Genomic DNA, 15,774 nt, shown 5'->3' with positions numbered 1-15,774 from the left:
TATGTGTGAGACTGAAGTGTGCTGGCTGGACTCCTTCCACAAGACATTCTGTCACCCACAGCAGCACCTGGGATGTCTGGGTGTTCGTTCTTGTATACTGGTCTTTCACCTCAATGGTCTGTTGGCAGCTCTGTGACCAGCTCCATTAAATGTGTTGGAAAGACGGACACATTAGTCTGCCCAGGGTGTGTTTTGATTTGAAGACAGCGGAGTGTTGCGTCATGAGGGTTCGGTGACTTGCAAGCGGGAAGCTGATGTTCAGAGGATTTCACAGGAGCTCAAGAAGTAGGGAAATGGGACTGCAGAAAGGCAAGAGTATTCATCTGTATGGGCTGGGTGGGGGGTCGGGTCGGGTCTGTGGAGTTTAGACAGGGGACTTGTGCTAGTGATGTACATGGCATCCATTCCTGTCGGGCTTAAAATTTCACCTCCAGGATTTACTGCTTCATGATAACCACGGCTATGTAACGATATATGTGCTAGTTTCTGATGCTGTGAAAAGACACCATAGGTCTTTTGGTCCAATCCCCTTGGAATAAAGAGGCAGAGAAGAACCAGGAATGGATATTGATATCCACATGGGATGGATTCTGGGTCTAGCTCTGGGAAAGGGGAAGGATTTAACCTGGATTTCTGTATCTCTCTGGAAGGGAACATAGGTACATCTCCTTGGAAAAAAGAAGCTGACCTGGATTTTTGTGAGCTCTGGGTGTCTCCACTGAGAGGGAGATGAAGTGAAGGAAAAGTCACGTCTGAGCCCTTGCAAAAGGATGTAGGAGATCAGAATAAGGAAGCAGGGAAGACGATGTATTTTAGTTAAAAGCAACAGGGAGATGGGAGAAAATTTACAAATACAGCAGTGATGGTAGTTCTATCACAAACTCAGGCAGTGGCTTCATCAATGGGGGCTTGCATGATGTGATAATAGGATTAGCCATCAGGGGTCACTACCTCCCATTACTCTAGTGCCAAGAGGCTGCATGACAGGCATAAGGTCCCCTTTTTCCCAGGTACAGAGGTGGCTCTGTCAGCTCCATGCTGCTGTCACAGGGCCCAAGTGGTGGAGATGTCCTGGTGGGGGCTAGGGGCATGGTGAAGGCATGCTCCTGCAAAGAGTCACTGAAGCGCCTGTAAGTCCAAACTGGTTTGATCCCAGAAAGACATGTGACCATGCCACCTGGCACTAGAATTTATCTTGAGTCTAGTACTTTTTCATGGGGATTGGGAGACTGAACACACTGTTCCTGCCCTGCAGGAATGTTTAGTTAAGGGCTGGAATGCAACCAGGTCTTTGTCTTCAGATGACCTTTAAACTGCCTCACCCATCTTGAGGCCACACATGAAGAAAACTGAAAACAGGGAACTGCAGAAAAAGGGTGAAAGCAACGCCGCTGAACCCAGGTCAGAAAAAGCTCAACCCCATCCTGAAATAACAACAACTCTTTAGGGCAAGAAATCACCTGTGACAAGTTTCTTAGGGGGTTAGAACTAGCTGGCTTGTTTTGTTTATTTTGGTTTAGTAACTTACTTTTGTCTGTTTTCACTGGCAATCACTTAAATCGGCTTGACATAGTCGTGGCTGGGATGACTTAGTTGGGGTTGATCCTGCTTGGGGCAGGGGGCTGGACTTAGTGACCTTTTGAGGTCCCTTCCAGCTCTGTGATTCAATGATTCTATGAAGCAGGGATGCAATTAGCCAGTGCCAGGAGCTGTTTCGCCCCTGACAGCACAAACTGCCTCCTCTCTGTTACTTCATCATGGGAGGATCATGCTCCAGAATCCTCTCTCACAACCTGGCTGCGCTGTTGCCCCAAACAGGTCTCTCTCTCTCTCTCTCTCCAGCTATTCACTGCATCTGCTTCTCTAATCCAGCCATCCTCTGCAGCGAGGAAGCTCCACCCGCGGAGAGCTTTCGGCTTCCCCTGAGCAAAGGAGCAGAGGTTTCTGTGCGGTGTCATTAAACTACACAGCAAAGTATCAACCATTCCCTGAGCTGTCAGGTAGGCTCTGTGGTTAATGCATAGTGCTACGCCCAGGCAGCCATGCAAAAGGCAACTGCTGTCACAGGAGCTGATTGCTCTTTTCCCCAGGAGTTGCTCCTCCCCAAGACCCTGCTCCCACTCCCCCTTTCTCCTGAGGCTCCACCCTCGCTCTGCCTCTTGCAACCTCCCCTCTCCTGCAAGGCCCACACTCCCCTGCTACTCATTGCTCTCTGCTGTCCCCTTCTGTCTCCTACCAGCCACCCAACACCTGATCAGTGGCCCTGCCCTACAGCTGTGGCTGGTGTGTGCTGAGCACCACTTCCCTCCCCTGCATTGATGCTTGAGCCCTTGAGAACGCACAGCGTTAGTGACCCTCAGTGCTGTCACAACAATTGGCACGTGAAGCCCAGAGTATGTGCACAGCAGGTGAGGAGCTGTCCCCTCGGTTCCCCCACTAGCACACCCCACTGGAGAAAAGCTGAACTATCAAAGAACTGGGGCTCTGCTGTGTCACCACCGTGAAGCCATCCCAGCGGTTGGTGCACTTTCCCTTGTCACCTTCCCACCAGGTGCGTCTCCTCCACTCCCTTAACATTCTTACAGAAAGTCATCCTTGATGAAGCTTCCTCCCTCCAGGTGTATCTCTCTCCTTTGCTCTCCTCCTGGCTTCTGCTGGCCAGCTGTTCTCTTGTCCTCTGTGTTCTCTCATTCCTGCCAGGAAGGGGCTCCTCCGACCCCAGTCTGTCTGGCTGGAGGGGTGGCCAATTCAGGGGTTAGAACCCTGATGTTCTGAGCTATTTTTAAAAATAGGTTCATTTGGGGAAAACTTTGGAAAAGGGGATGGCCCTAAAAGAGACTGGTGAGCTATGTTTGAGAGACTGCTGCCAGTAAAGGCCTGCGTGTCCCAGGTGCAGGGCTGCTTTCCTAAGGCTGCGTGAAAAGCATTTGCAGAAGAAGTAATGGAAAAACATCCATCCAGCCATCAGAGCAGAGCTCTCTCACTAACTCATCTGGCTGTACCTCTTGATCTCCAGATGCCAGGGTTACTTGCATCTAAATAGGGGTGGGTTCCTGAATCAGGGCCTATGCTTATTTTGGTGGTTTTGGGGTGTTTGTTTCTTACTAATAAATGGTCTGTTCTAATATATGACAATCCTGGTTTGGTAAATCTGAATATACAAGAGCAGGATACATCAACTTTGCCAAAGGGCCATATCGCAAAATGACAATCAGGTAGCCAGAGTAGCTGCTGAAGTCTTGTCTTGATAAGAGAAAATGTATTGATATCGCATACATTGGAGGACCACTCATGAAGTCAAGAGCGCCCTCAGATTCTGTCGGTATCCAGGACATGGATAAGTAATTTTTGTGTACGTGTGTGCATGTATGTTCCTGTGCAAGGGAATCCCATACAATACCTGAGCCATACAGTGGCATGCTCACTAATAACACAATATTTTGCATGCCTGGGGCATTTAATATGACGATCTGAAGGCACTTTCAAAACGTTAAGGAATTAACCAGACCTCATGAGCCACTTGAGAGAGGAGCCTTGTTAGCCCAACTTTACACAGAGGAAAAGCAAGATCAGGCAATCTGCCCGAGGTCATAGAGCGCACGTGTGCAAAACTGAGAATAGAGCCCATGAGTCCTAACAGCCAATCAGCTGCTTTAACCACTTGACCACAGTCTTTCCTTTCTGCAATTCATTGCTCTTCCCAGGACTCTTAGTCATTCTGTCCCACCGTGAGCAGACGAGAAATTCAGCTAATTCTGTCCTTTGGAGGAAGTATTGTCCAGAGAAAGGAAGTCAATTGTGGAGCCCATCAACATTCCTATGCACGCTGCATGCTCTGCGGGACTCTCCTACACACAGGGTACTGCCAGGCCATGTGCAAAGGGGCTGCTTGCTGTCAGGGGCAGATGCTGAGACAGGCAGAACATCTTTTCACTGTGAGAGAAGCACATCATAGTCAGGCAAATATCAAAACAACCAAGGGCAAGAATCTACTGATGTCCAAAGTCTTGTCTGGGAAGGGAGTGAGGAAAGTCCAGGCTGAGCTCTGCCTCTTGTGGTCATTGGTGCATTAGCTAGGAGAATGGCAGATTTTGTGTTGCTCTCTGAGGATTGTGTGTTATGTGCTTTCACATGGTGCCAGGTCAGGATACCAAGAATTAGCGAAACCCTCTGGTGCCTCAAGAGGTTCAGATTTGGCTTTGGCTGCACATTCAGAGGGGATGGGCCAGATTGCATCATGTAGGCACAGCCTCAGGGTGGGGATGATGCGGAAGGGCAAGTACGCCGCTTCCCAGAGGTCCAGTGAGCAAGGGATCGCAGCTGCTGCACCAGCCTGTGGGAAGGTGACGCATGTGCTTCCCTGTGTCCTTGCAAGATGGTGTGGGGGACATGAGGGCATGACTCTGCCATCCTCCTAGCCCCTCTGGGAATCCTTTGCTCTCCAGGGGGCTCTAGAAAGGAACAGTGCTCAAAAGGGCTGTGGAGCAATACTAGCGCCTGCTCCATCTGCAGGGATCTAAGAGTACGGAGGCTCCTTATTTCCCCCACCACTTGTGCACTGGTATGAAGGCCCAGCTCCGTCTAGCCCCATTTTGTCTTTAGGCCTACAATAAGGGGCATGTCTCCTAATGACTTTGAGGTGTGATCGGGGGGGGGGTCCACATTGTATATAGAGGACACTGTTGGCATTGCAAAGTATCACTTTAGAGGGGCGCTATAGCAAAGCATGCGGTCAGTCAGACTGGAAAGCCTTAAAGAAATAGGGGGGACGTGTGCCCCTGTGACTTAGCAAGCAGCCTCCTTTGTCTCCCTCTGGGTTTGGGCTAATGTGTGTGATTGTTCTGAATGCTAAGTAGTAAAGTAGGGTTACACTCCACTCTTCCATTGACAGTATTTATGTTTTTAATCTAACTGTACCACGTGTATACTAGGAACATTACGCTGGTGGTTGGGAATGTTGCATTAGGGCAAGAATCTCATTCTTTCCAGGTTTGATGTGTTCACTTTTGGTTTCTTGTGCCTTGGAGATGCTAGCTGTGGCTGGATGGTAGCTAAAAACTCAGTGAATAATGGATTTTGTTTGGTTGAGCCTGAACTTAAAATCTGAGGGGGGAAAATCCAGTCTATTGGAAATGAAACAAGTACTTTAATTTTTTTGTCAACTTGAAAATAAAAAAGCATTTTTTGAACCAAAATGATTTGGATGACCTAAATTTGTCACATAACTTTGGAACCCCTGAAATGCATTTTTGGTGGGAAAAAAAAAGGTTGGACAAAAAAAAAAATCAAATAATTTGCCCTGGTCTGTTGGTCACTGTCACAGTCTCTGGCTCCGTCTCTGCCACACAAACAATGCCACCTGGCACCAATATGTCTGCCCAGGTCCTGAGCATCAGCTGCTTCCCTGGATACCAGAATAGTCAAGGCCCCGTGCTCACTGTTGCTCAATATGTGCTTGCTTCTTCTCCAAATGAGACCCAAAGTGAGCACAATTGGGTGGGGAGAACAGATGAGGATGAAAAGCACAAGTCTCAGTGGAAATGGCCTGTGCAGATTCCCTTTGGTAACAGCTCTTCACTGTGGTACAAAGCCCTCTGGTGGGGCTGAGCTTGGAATGGTGGCCTTTCCCCTCACAGCAGCAGTCTAGCACAGCTAAGTCTGTCAGAGGGTAGATGGAGCTGGGGACTTAGAACATGTGATTCTCTCTCTCACACACACAAGGATATAGAATGGTTTTCCCAGTGACAGAGTTAACAGGGGTTTTTACCTCCTCAGGAAGCAGTGGGGCTCATCAGTTAAAAATCAGGTTGCATCTCCCATGTAATTCATGTATTGAATTAGCTCTGTGTGCGCGCGTGCAAGGGGAGAGTTGTGGGGAGGGAGTGAAAACAGGAGCCTTTGTGACTCCTCAGCACTTTCTCATTATCTCTTTCATTTATGCTGCATGTGGTACCTATAGTGACAGAGAAGTAGCCATGTTAGTCTGTATTCCTATCAAAACAAAACAGCAGTCATGTAGCACTTTAAAGACTAACAGAATAATTTATTAGGTGATGAGCTTTTGTGGGGCAGACCCACTTCTTCAGATCACAGCCATACCAGAACAGACTCAATATATAAAGCACAGAGGTCCAAAAATTGTTATCAAGGTTGACAAATCAGAAAAATTGTTGTCAAGGTTGGCTGTGCTTTATATATTGAGTCTGTTCTGGTATGGCTGTGAGCTGAAGAAGTGGGTCTGTCCCACAAAAGCTCATCACCTAATAAATTATTCTGTTAGTCTTTAAAGTGCTACATGACTATTTTTTTGTTTTGATGTGGAACCTGATGACAGCAAGAAAAGATAAAGGACAGAAGCTCTAATTATGGGCCCCTCTATATGTACTTGAAGACTCACGCTCTGGAGGTTGATCTTTTGGGGTTTTATTTAACAGGCTGGGCAGGGAAGTGCTAACTCAGACCCTAAGTGTGCCCCCATTGACCTCTCCCAGTGGGGTCATACTGGAAGTTCTACTTAAGGTACCTTGAACTCCACCTATGCAATCCTTGTAGCTGGAGTTGCATATCTTAGGTCAAATTTCTTTTGTAGCATAGACCTACGTTAATGTGCTTAGCTGCTGCATGGCTCCCAAAGGAGTTGTGCTCTCACAAAGGGTGAAAAACTGACACACTGAGCCAGCAAACAAAGCTCTCAGGCTGGAGTGAACTCAAGGGATGGCTCCTGCTTACCCGCTACTAACAGGCAGTGCGATTGTGCAGAACTTGCCGACAATGAGGGTCTCATCCTTCTTCCAGATCTGCCTCTTGGGGACATACTTCAGCATCACTGCCTCTATTTGGCACAGTGGGACAGGGTGAGCTAGCACCCCTTTGCCCAGCATCTGCTGCTTAGGTCTGCAAGGGAGAGAGGGATGGGAATGAGAACAAAGGACCAACCAACAACAGTATGCGAGCTTGCAAGTGGGGATGGGGACACAGGCGTTTATCTACTGGAATACTGGAGATGACAGGTTTTTAACAGGAACCCTCCGAGAAGTTCTAAGCATCCTTCTGTGGCAACGTGACGCTTCATGCAAGGTGGGAAGGTTTGTCCTGATAGAACCCTCGCCTCCTCCAGAGGGAAGGAAGCAGTAGGTCTGCCCCATCAAAGCTCATCAGCTAATACATTATTTTGTTAGTCTTTAAAGTGCTACATGACGGCTGGTTTGTTTTGTTAGGGTACGGATGCATACGGTTATCTCTCTGTGACGCTCCCCCCCGCCCACACACAGAGGGTCCCTCTGTGTTCTATGTTCTTTTTTTCCAAAGCCGGAGATTGTGTGTGTGGGGTGTGTGCGTGTCTCTCTCTTTGTACACCACATGACTAAAGCCACTCCCCAGACCAGCAAATGTTCACTTCTCTGTCCAGGCCCGTAGATTGGGGTGGGGGGACCAAGGAGGGCAGCTGCCCCGAGCCCAGGATTTCAAAGGGGCCTGGAATTCTGGCCATTACTGCTCCTGAAGTAGCAGCGGCAGCAGCTGGAGTTCTGGGCCCCTTTGAAATGCGATGGAGCACTGTGCCGCTGCTCTGTGTGTGGCTTTGAGGGCGTGTGGGAGGAGGGCTGACTGCTCTAAGCCCTGCCCCTTCTCCCCTTGGCTCTATCCTTTCTGGGGTGGGGAGCTGGGCCTCCGTCCTCCTTGCCCCCCGAGCCAACAGTGGCTGTCAGTACTGGGCCTCTGTCCTTCTATCTTGTAACCCTGTCCTGATGCTTCATCATATACAGCACTGAAGAATGCACCGATGGTCAGAACTCAGAGCCTTAAGTGGGAAAGGTGTGGAATGGGGGATGGTGCCTTCTCTGAAAAATCACGGGCGGGCCACTGTCAACAAGAGGGGAATGGACTGTGTGCACTAATGAGCTGATCCACTGTGACAAAGCCTTTCTTACAAAGAACAATGGCCCAGACTGTGGAGTGGCTTCTCAGCTCAACAGAAGAGGGCCACTTGCGTTCTGGTGCTGCTTTGACTGGCCCCCCCAGCACAGATCCTGAAGCATGCTCACATCACTCCCTTCCTGCCCCATCTTGCCTGTTTTGTTGGAAGCTGAGGAAAGGGGAAAAGGAGCTGTAGGAGGCAGCCAAAACTGGCTCTGTGCCTGCTGAGCGCTCTCCTGGGCTGGGTGAATCCCAGAGGCGTGTGGGCTCAGGGCAGAGATGTGGCCCATTAATCCAGATACAGTCTGGGGGAAGATGGCAGGTTCCGGATAGATCTTACTGCCCTGAACCTGCCTCTGCCCCCAGCCTCAGTGGATTCCCCTGTCCCAGGTTCATGGCTTGGTAACTGCACTGACAATGGACTAGTCAACCCCCATACTACTCCACAGGAATCCTTCTGTCACCCCAGCCATGTTCAGTTCACATCTCCAAGTCATCAGAACAGCTGCCAGGTACGTACAGCCAGCCACTGGCGGGGAGGCTGGTGTTTGCTGGATGTTCCGCTCTTTGCCCGCCATAGGTAACTCCTTGGTTACATTACATTACTTGGTCACTTATATTACTGCTATGCCTGTGTGTGGCTTGGAAAGACATCCATCAACCAGCTGCAAGGAAGACAAGGGAGCAAAGACAGGTCGGGCAGGCCCATGGTCACTCACATGGTTATCTTCACTCTGGATGTAGAGTTGCTGCTGCGGAAGGTGACCTCGATGCTGGTGACTGCACTTCTCCCCTGCTGCATGCGAAACTCCACCAGGCTGTGGTACACTGGCCAACAGACAGCACACACCAGAGTGAGCCCACCAGTCCCTGGCTGGGCCATGCCTTCAGCATTACCCCTCTCCCTGTAACAACGGGAAGCCTGTCTGTCTGCACCCCCTACCCACTCGGACCTCCCCAGTGCCGCATGGAGGAGATTAAGCAGAGCTTTGACATAAAAAGGGAACAGGTGGCACTGTCTGTTGGACATGTGTGTGTTTGCTGGTGGGACTTCATTCCTCACTGCTGTGTTCTGGGAGTGAGAGTCAGACAGCGACAGAGTGGAGGGGGATGGCACAGAGAAGATGAAGGGGTTGGAGAGAGCCACTAGACCCATATTTCATCTCATTCTGGTGTAAATCAGGAGTAACGCCACTGAGGCCAGTGGAGTTACACTTATGTAAGAATGGTGGAAGTGAGAGAAGAATCAGGCCCATTATCCTCTGTAGTCTCCGGGACCATAGCACGAAACAAGGCTGAAGGCCAGATCTCAAGTGCCTTTCAGGGCCAGGGTCTGTGCTCAGGTACACTTGTGGAAAAATGTAGTATTTCCTGGGGGCCGAGGGGCATGGAACTGGATGCAGAAGCTGGCCCATAACTCAGAAGAGGACAGTGATGTGAGTTAGCCCAGCATTTGTAACAGCCATGTTCTTCTGCAGCTGGGGAAAGCAGCCTCCTTTCCCCACAATGAACAGCTGCTGAAGGAGGCCTAGGGGTGGTGAGATCACTGAGGAGCATGGGTGTGGCCTATGATGGGGTCTGCTGTCCCTCGCTGAGAAACGTGTCACATTTCTGCAGCAAGTACTGGCGGATATCCAGAAGCTATCATGAAGCTAGACATCCCTTCAATCTATTTCTCTAAGCACCTGCCGCTTCCCTGGGGAGCAGGGAAAAGGAATGACATGTTCCAGGCAATGGTTATCCTCACAAAGTCCCCACAGTTCATTCATGCCACCGGCCGGGCTGCTTTCTCACTTTGCTACTTACTGCAGTATGGGGCTGAGGAGGAGGTCTCCAGGTAAACCTTCGCCTCCTTGGGCAGCTCTGACACACTGACTCCAGCACGTTCCAACAAGCCTAGGAGAAGAAATGATGCCAAGGCGGCAGGGTAAGGGCCCTGAGGGACAGGCAGCAGGAGCACCTGAGTCACCTCTCACCTGTCCTGGGATTTTGATGTGGGTCAAAATAGTTTTTCTTGACACTCAATGAAATCAGAAACAGGCTACCCGCGCCTGCGTCCCAGCTACTCTCCTCGGCGGCGTTCCACCACCACCTCCGAGATCACGAGGGCAGCCAGCCGTAAGGAGAGTCTCCAGGCATGCGCCACGATGACACCATCATAGCCTCTGGTCCTGATTCCCCACTGCCCTGCAGCCGGTGCCCTCCTTTGCGCCTGACCCATGTGAGTGTACAAGGCTGCCCGGTCAGGCCGGTACGGTTTCACCGTGTGTACTGTCAGTTGGCTGTGCCAGGGGGTGGCCTAGTGAGTGCTGGTGTGCAGGGGTCGTGAAGGCTGCCTTGCCCTGCATTCCCCCTGCACCAGAGAAAGTACCAGGGACAAAGTGCTTCCAGCAGGCCCACCAACATGGGGCTGGGGGGGAGAGGAGGGAGAGCCAAAAGCAGCATTTGCACTAGGGCCCCAAGTTTAAAAAGGCGCCCAGAGCTCCTGGCCACTGCAGCAGCAGCCAGAGGCCTGGCGCCTTTTGAATGGCCCCTGCAGTGCCACTCTGTACAGCTCTGAGGGCTGGGGTGGGGGCCAGTACCATGGTCTGAGCAATGCTAAAGGCTGACTGCCCTTGGTCCCACCCACTCTGCCCTCCCTTTCCGGGGCCCAGAGCTAGGATCTCCAAAGCACTTGTCCCAGGGCCCATGGTGGCTTTTGGCCCCACTGGCTTCTAGCCAGTGGCTGTCTAGCAGCGCCCCTCTTCCCAACCCCAGCACAGCTCAGCATAAGGGAATTCTCCCAGCACTGGACTGCTGCCTCTTCTGGGGTGGACAGTGCCACTGTTGACCAGCAAAATGATGCAGGAGCACTGAGTGAGTCTCAAAGGGAGAAGTTGGGGTTCAGCTCAGGTTAGGCACATTGTGGCTACTTCTCTGAACGGGACCAACGTTTTGCTCCAAGCGCTCATTGGTTAGGCCGGTGAGTGAACAATGTCTCCTGCTGAAACTGCAGGGGGGAATGTGAGCGCTTAGGCACACAAGCATTTAGTATGCAAGCTGGGGTGTTAAATCTACCTTGCACAAACCTGCTATGTACTAAGTGTATGTATGGACACTGCTGATCTGCACTTATGGGTCTCTTGCACACTTTGATTTACTCCCACTTCCAAAGCAGGGGGAGAGCAAAGGGCACCAAAGGCTGTTAATGCACTTTGACACGCTTCATGAACTAAACATTTGCATAGATTAAACCCTGAGCCGGAACTGAATTACCCAGGTTGGAATTTGGCCTGGAAACCAAGTTTAACCTGCCGTTGGTCCCAACCATAGAATGTGGATCCAGATCTGACTGCAGATTTCTCTCCCTGGCCTGAGTTCAGAGGAACTGGGATTTGGTCTTTTGATTCAATCTGTTCAGAGGGACAGGCCAGCTACAAATCTGAGCTCTTTCAGACTTTGGCAGGGGGCTAGATATGGGGGTCTTGATTCAGGTTCATTTCCTGCCCTTGTGGAACGTGCCATAGGATGTTTAATGCCCATAGGAGTTCAAACCCTTGATTTAACATCTCATCTGACAGATACACTTAAAATGCTTCCACAGAAAGGTCTGAAACCCAAGAACCCCTGACCATCCCTAGCTCAGCCCCCTCCCACCGCAACCTAAATACCTTACCCCGCATCAAAGACCTTCAGGTTTCTACTCTCCTCTCCCTACGGGCAGTGGGGTTCCCAGGCTGATGTCATACCTATTCTGGGACAGGAGAAGAGGAAAGGATTCGAACAGTCCAAGCAGTGACCAGCAAGGAAATTTTCATGACTTGAGCATGGATACGCCATCATAGGACAGGAATTCTCCAGAGCGCTGACATAGAGATGTACTGCCCTCAGGTGATCACAGATCAGATAGTTATAGCCTGCAGGATAAAGCAAGACTACAGGTAAGGCAACTATGAAGGGTCTGACCTCTTTATCCAATCTGGGCTCTCTATGCCAGGAGTGGCCTAACTTACTGACCCTCCGAGCTGCATACAAAGGTCATCAGAGGTTTGAAAGCCAAGGCACACAAGGATTCCTGCTTCAACTTGGAGTTTCAGTCCAGCTCTGTTGAAGCCCTGAGCCCCGGCAGACACACCCTATGAGGCTGACACCCCAAAAAACCCCATTCCTATTGGGCAAAAACCCCCACCCTGCTGCAAGGCAGCAGTCCCAGGCTCTGCCACCAAATCTGGCAGATGGAGAAAGCAGGGTGGAGAGGTTCTGCAAGCCAGACTTTAATTATAGAAGAGTGGCATGTGGCTCATGAGTCATGATTTGGCCACCCCTGTCTATGGAGTCCATTTCTAAGGAGCCCAGCACAGAAATTGGCTACAAGTTAAGAAGTGCTTTATTTCATCTGCAAAGGGCAGTCTAGGTACAGTTTTCAAGAGCGCCTGAGAAATTTAGGCTTTCAACTTCCACAGAAAGTCTAGTCACTACGGTGCTTATGAAAATGTCATCCCTAACCTCCTCCACTCATCCTTTCCAGGGCAGCTGTGGACTAATGCAGTTGTGGACCAGTAAGCAAAAGGATGAAATTCAGGTGTCACAGATATTAGCTCCCAGTTCTGCCTCTGCCTCTGAGTGTGACTGTGAGCAATTCATTCAGCTTCTCTGTGCTTCAGTTTCCAACCTAGAAAATGGTTCTGTGGATACTCATCTATCTTTCTACAGTGATCTGAGACCTGTAAAAGCCTAGATTTGGTAAATTCTAAGATCTAGCCAACATTAGAAAAAGGTTGCTAGGAAAGCTGCTTTGACAAACTCCTCTTGTGTAGATGCAGCTGCCCTGGATAAGTTGCCATGAATTCTTCTCACCTGAGATGATCGAGGAGCATCCAGGCTGGTCTTTGCCTCCATTGATGAAGTAATCAATATGGCCTACAGGAATCCGGATACCAAAATCTGAAAGAAGCAAAAAACCCTGCTGAGCTGTAATTCCTGCTTCTCCTGGGAAACATTCCAGAGGAAGCCAGTGAGGGAATGGGATGTACAGAAATTCTGTACCTGTATCCCTTCTATGAGGCCCACCCTGCACAGGATGGTGCATTTACCAACTGCAGGGCAAAGTTAGATTGGAATTAATCATTACTTGTATATTCAGAAGCCGGACACAGATACGGTCTATGTTGCAGTTTTACCCCAGCCAAAATTCTGCCATATGTTCTCTTGGTTGCTCTTCCACATAAACTGGAAGGGAACCTTCTACGCTGCCCAGACTTGGAGGAACTGAATCCTTTAGTTTCAGCAGAAAATTTCAGACACGATCTTCTCTTGGCAAACCCAGAAACTATGTTGAGCTGGTCCCAGAAGCAGAAGTTCTCTCTTTGTGTTCCTCCAGCTGACTTTCTGATCATTTACTGACCCTACTGCTTTCAGATTCTGGGAATGAAGGGAGGTCAAGGGAGGAGCAGTACTTGAGAAATTTTTGACGTTGTCTGTGTCTATACTGGTGAGATTTACAATGTAATTCTCAGGTGTGATATCTGCCACATTGAGCCAAAAAGGATTAAGCAATTTGCAGACTAAATGATCCAAATTCAACCTTTAAAGGTGTATTAGAAAAGTCTATAAGTGGTAATTAGGGCTAGTCCTTATCAGTAGCTAACAAAGCCACCTTAGGTAGACTAGAGCTTTAAAATGAAAATCTATATTGAATTGAACTGTTTCAGTTTTGAGGACAAATTATACCTTCAAATCAGTGGCACTGCTATGGGCACCCGCATGGCCCCACAGTCTGCCAACATTTTTATGGCTGACCTGGAACAACGCTTCCTCAGCTCTCGTCCCCTAGCGCCCCTCCTCTACTTGCGCTATATGGATGACATCTGCATCATCTGGACCTATGGGAAGGAGGCTCTTGAAGAGTTCCACCGCGATTTCAACAGTTTCCACCCCACCATCAACCTTAGCCTGGACCAGTCCACACAAGAGATCCACTTCCTGGACACTAGTGTGCAAATAAATGATGGTCACATAACTACCACCCTATACCGCAAACCCACGGGCCGCTATGTTTACCTACATGCCTCCAGCTTCCGTCCAGAGCACACCACATGATCCATTGTATAGAGCCAAGCACTAAGGTACACCCGCATGTGCTCCAATCTCTCAGACAGAGACAAACACCTACAAGACCTTTACCAAGCCTGCCTGAAACTACAATACCCACCTAAGGCAGTGAAGAAAGAAATTCACAGAGCCAGACGTGTACCCAGAAGCTGCCTGCTACAAGACAGGCCCAACAAGGAAAATAAGAGAATACCACTGACCATCACATAGAGCCCCCCCCCAACTAAAACTTCTCCAGCATGTCATCAGTGATCTACAGCCCATCCTGAACAATGACTCCTCCCACTCACAGACTTCGGGAGGCAGGTGAGTCCTCGCCTACAGACAGCTCGCCAACATTAAACACATTTTATACCACACCACAGTAACTCTAAACGTGGAACCAATACCTGCAACAAACCTCGGTGCCAACTCTGCTCACATATCTGCACCAGCGATACCATCACAGGACCTAACCACATCACTGGGGACTCTTTCACCTGCATATCTATTAATATAATATATGCCATCATGTGCCAGCAATGCCCCATGCAATATACATTGGCCAAACTGGACAGTCTCTACATAAAAGAATAAATGGACACAAATCAGACATCAGGAACGGTAACATACAAAAACCTGTAGGCGAGCACTTCAGTCTCCCTGGATGCTCACTAACAGATTTAAAAGTAGACATCCTGCAACAAAAAATCTTCAAAAACAGGCTCCAAAGAGAAACTGTAGAGCTGTAATTCACTTGCAAATTTGACACCATCAACCATGGATTGAAAAGAGACTGGGAGTGGCTGGCCAATTACAAAAGCAGTTTCTCTTCTCTTGATATTCACAGCTCCACATTCACTGTTGCTAATGGGCCACATCCTCTGTGACTGAACTGTTCTTGTCAGCTCTGGCCTGCCCCTTAACTGGTACTCCCTCCTTTTCATGAGTCCATATATTTAAACCCTCCTCTGCAACTCTCCTCTCATGCATCTGATGAAGTGGGTCTTTGCCCATGATATGCTCCAAAATATCTGTTAGTCTATAAGATGTAGCAGGATTTCTTGTTGTTATTGAATTAGAGGTAATACTAACTGTGTGTGTTCGCTTATATCTTGTTGGCTGTTATCTATGTAAACAGGTAGTTCCTGTCTGTTATTCTATTTATTGATTCCAAGATCAAAAGGGAATGATTATATGTCCATAAAACTTGCATGTAATGATGTTGTCTACATTTCTCTATGGAGGTTTATAGTAAACTATCTATGAACTGCTTAATAATGGATGGTGATGAAGGCAACCTGTGTTATACACAGGAATTAGGTAATTTTACTCCAAAACCCTAATGCTTCACCCAAGGACACCATGGTGTCAACAGGTTGCCAGAGAACTATAATAAGAACTTCCACCCTCAATCCCATATCTCAGATCTGCTTAAGCTTCATCAGGGTAGTTTGAGTTGCAAATCTGATGCCCCCCCAGTTCAAGTCGTGCTGATGTTGGACATTGGATCATTATTTATGGAACTTACTCTGAGAGAAAATGTTTGCAACTCTAAAGCTCACCATCTCCGCTATGAAACTGACCTAAGACCGCGATTCACAGCTGTACGTACAATGATCTTTTAACCAATACTCTTTTCTTTTTAAAGAAATCTTAGTTTAATTAATAAGAATTGGCTGCAAAGTTTGTATTTGGATAAGATCTGAAATGTTCCTTAACTCAGAGGAGGTAATGCATTTGATTTTTGGGATTGGTAGAATGACGGGACTTTGAGACATTCTTATATTA

General features: G+C 48.8%; 1 protein-coding gene and 1 long non-coding RNA gene across 2 annotated transcripts in view; one reads left to right on the top strand and one right to left on the bottom strand.

The window, feature by feature from the left end:
- The first annotated feature begins 1 nt into the window (after nt 1).
- On the top strand, nt 2-5,195 carry LOC142016467 (uncharacterized). Its single transcript, XR_012646327.1, has 2 exons — nt 2-309; nt 1,843-5,195. It is a non-coding gene; the product is annotated as an uncharacterized LOC142016467 (long non-coding RNA).
- The window catches only part of PLA1A (phospholipase A1 member A), a 26,263-nt gene continuing 14,282 nt past the window's right edge, over nt 3,794-15,774 (bottom strand). Inside the window, exons 6-11 of the mRNA XM_075000565.1 lie at nt 12,751-12,837; nt 11,643-11,810; nt 9,721-9,810; nt 8,634-8,742; nt 6,730-6,894; nt 3,794-3,933 (exon numbers count right to left, since the gene is read on the bottom strand). Coding sequence (XP_074856666.1) covers nt 3,849-3,933; nt 6,730-6,894; nt 8,634-8,742; nt 9,721-9,810; nt 11,643-11,810; nt 12,751-12,837 — 704 coding nt within the window. The 3' untranslated portion in view covers nt 3,794-3,848. The remainder of the gene's footprint in view (nt 3,934-6,729; nt 6,895-8,633; nt 8,743-9,720; nt 9,811-11,642; nt 11,811-12,750; nt 12,838-15,774) is intronic.

This window comes from Carettochelys insculpta, chromosome 1 (assembly GCF_033958435.1).
Source record: "Carettochelys insculpta isolate YL-2023 chromosome 1, ASM3395843v1, whole genome shotgun sequence".
NCBI lineage: Eukaryota > Metazoa > Chordata > Testudines > Carettochelyidae > Carettochelys > Carettochelys insculpta.
This window is presented reverse-complemented; position numbering and strand designations above follow the sequence as displayed.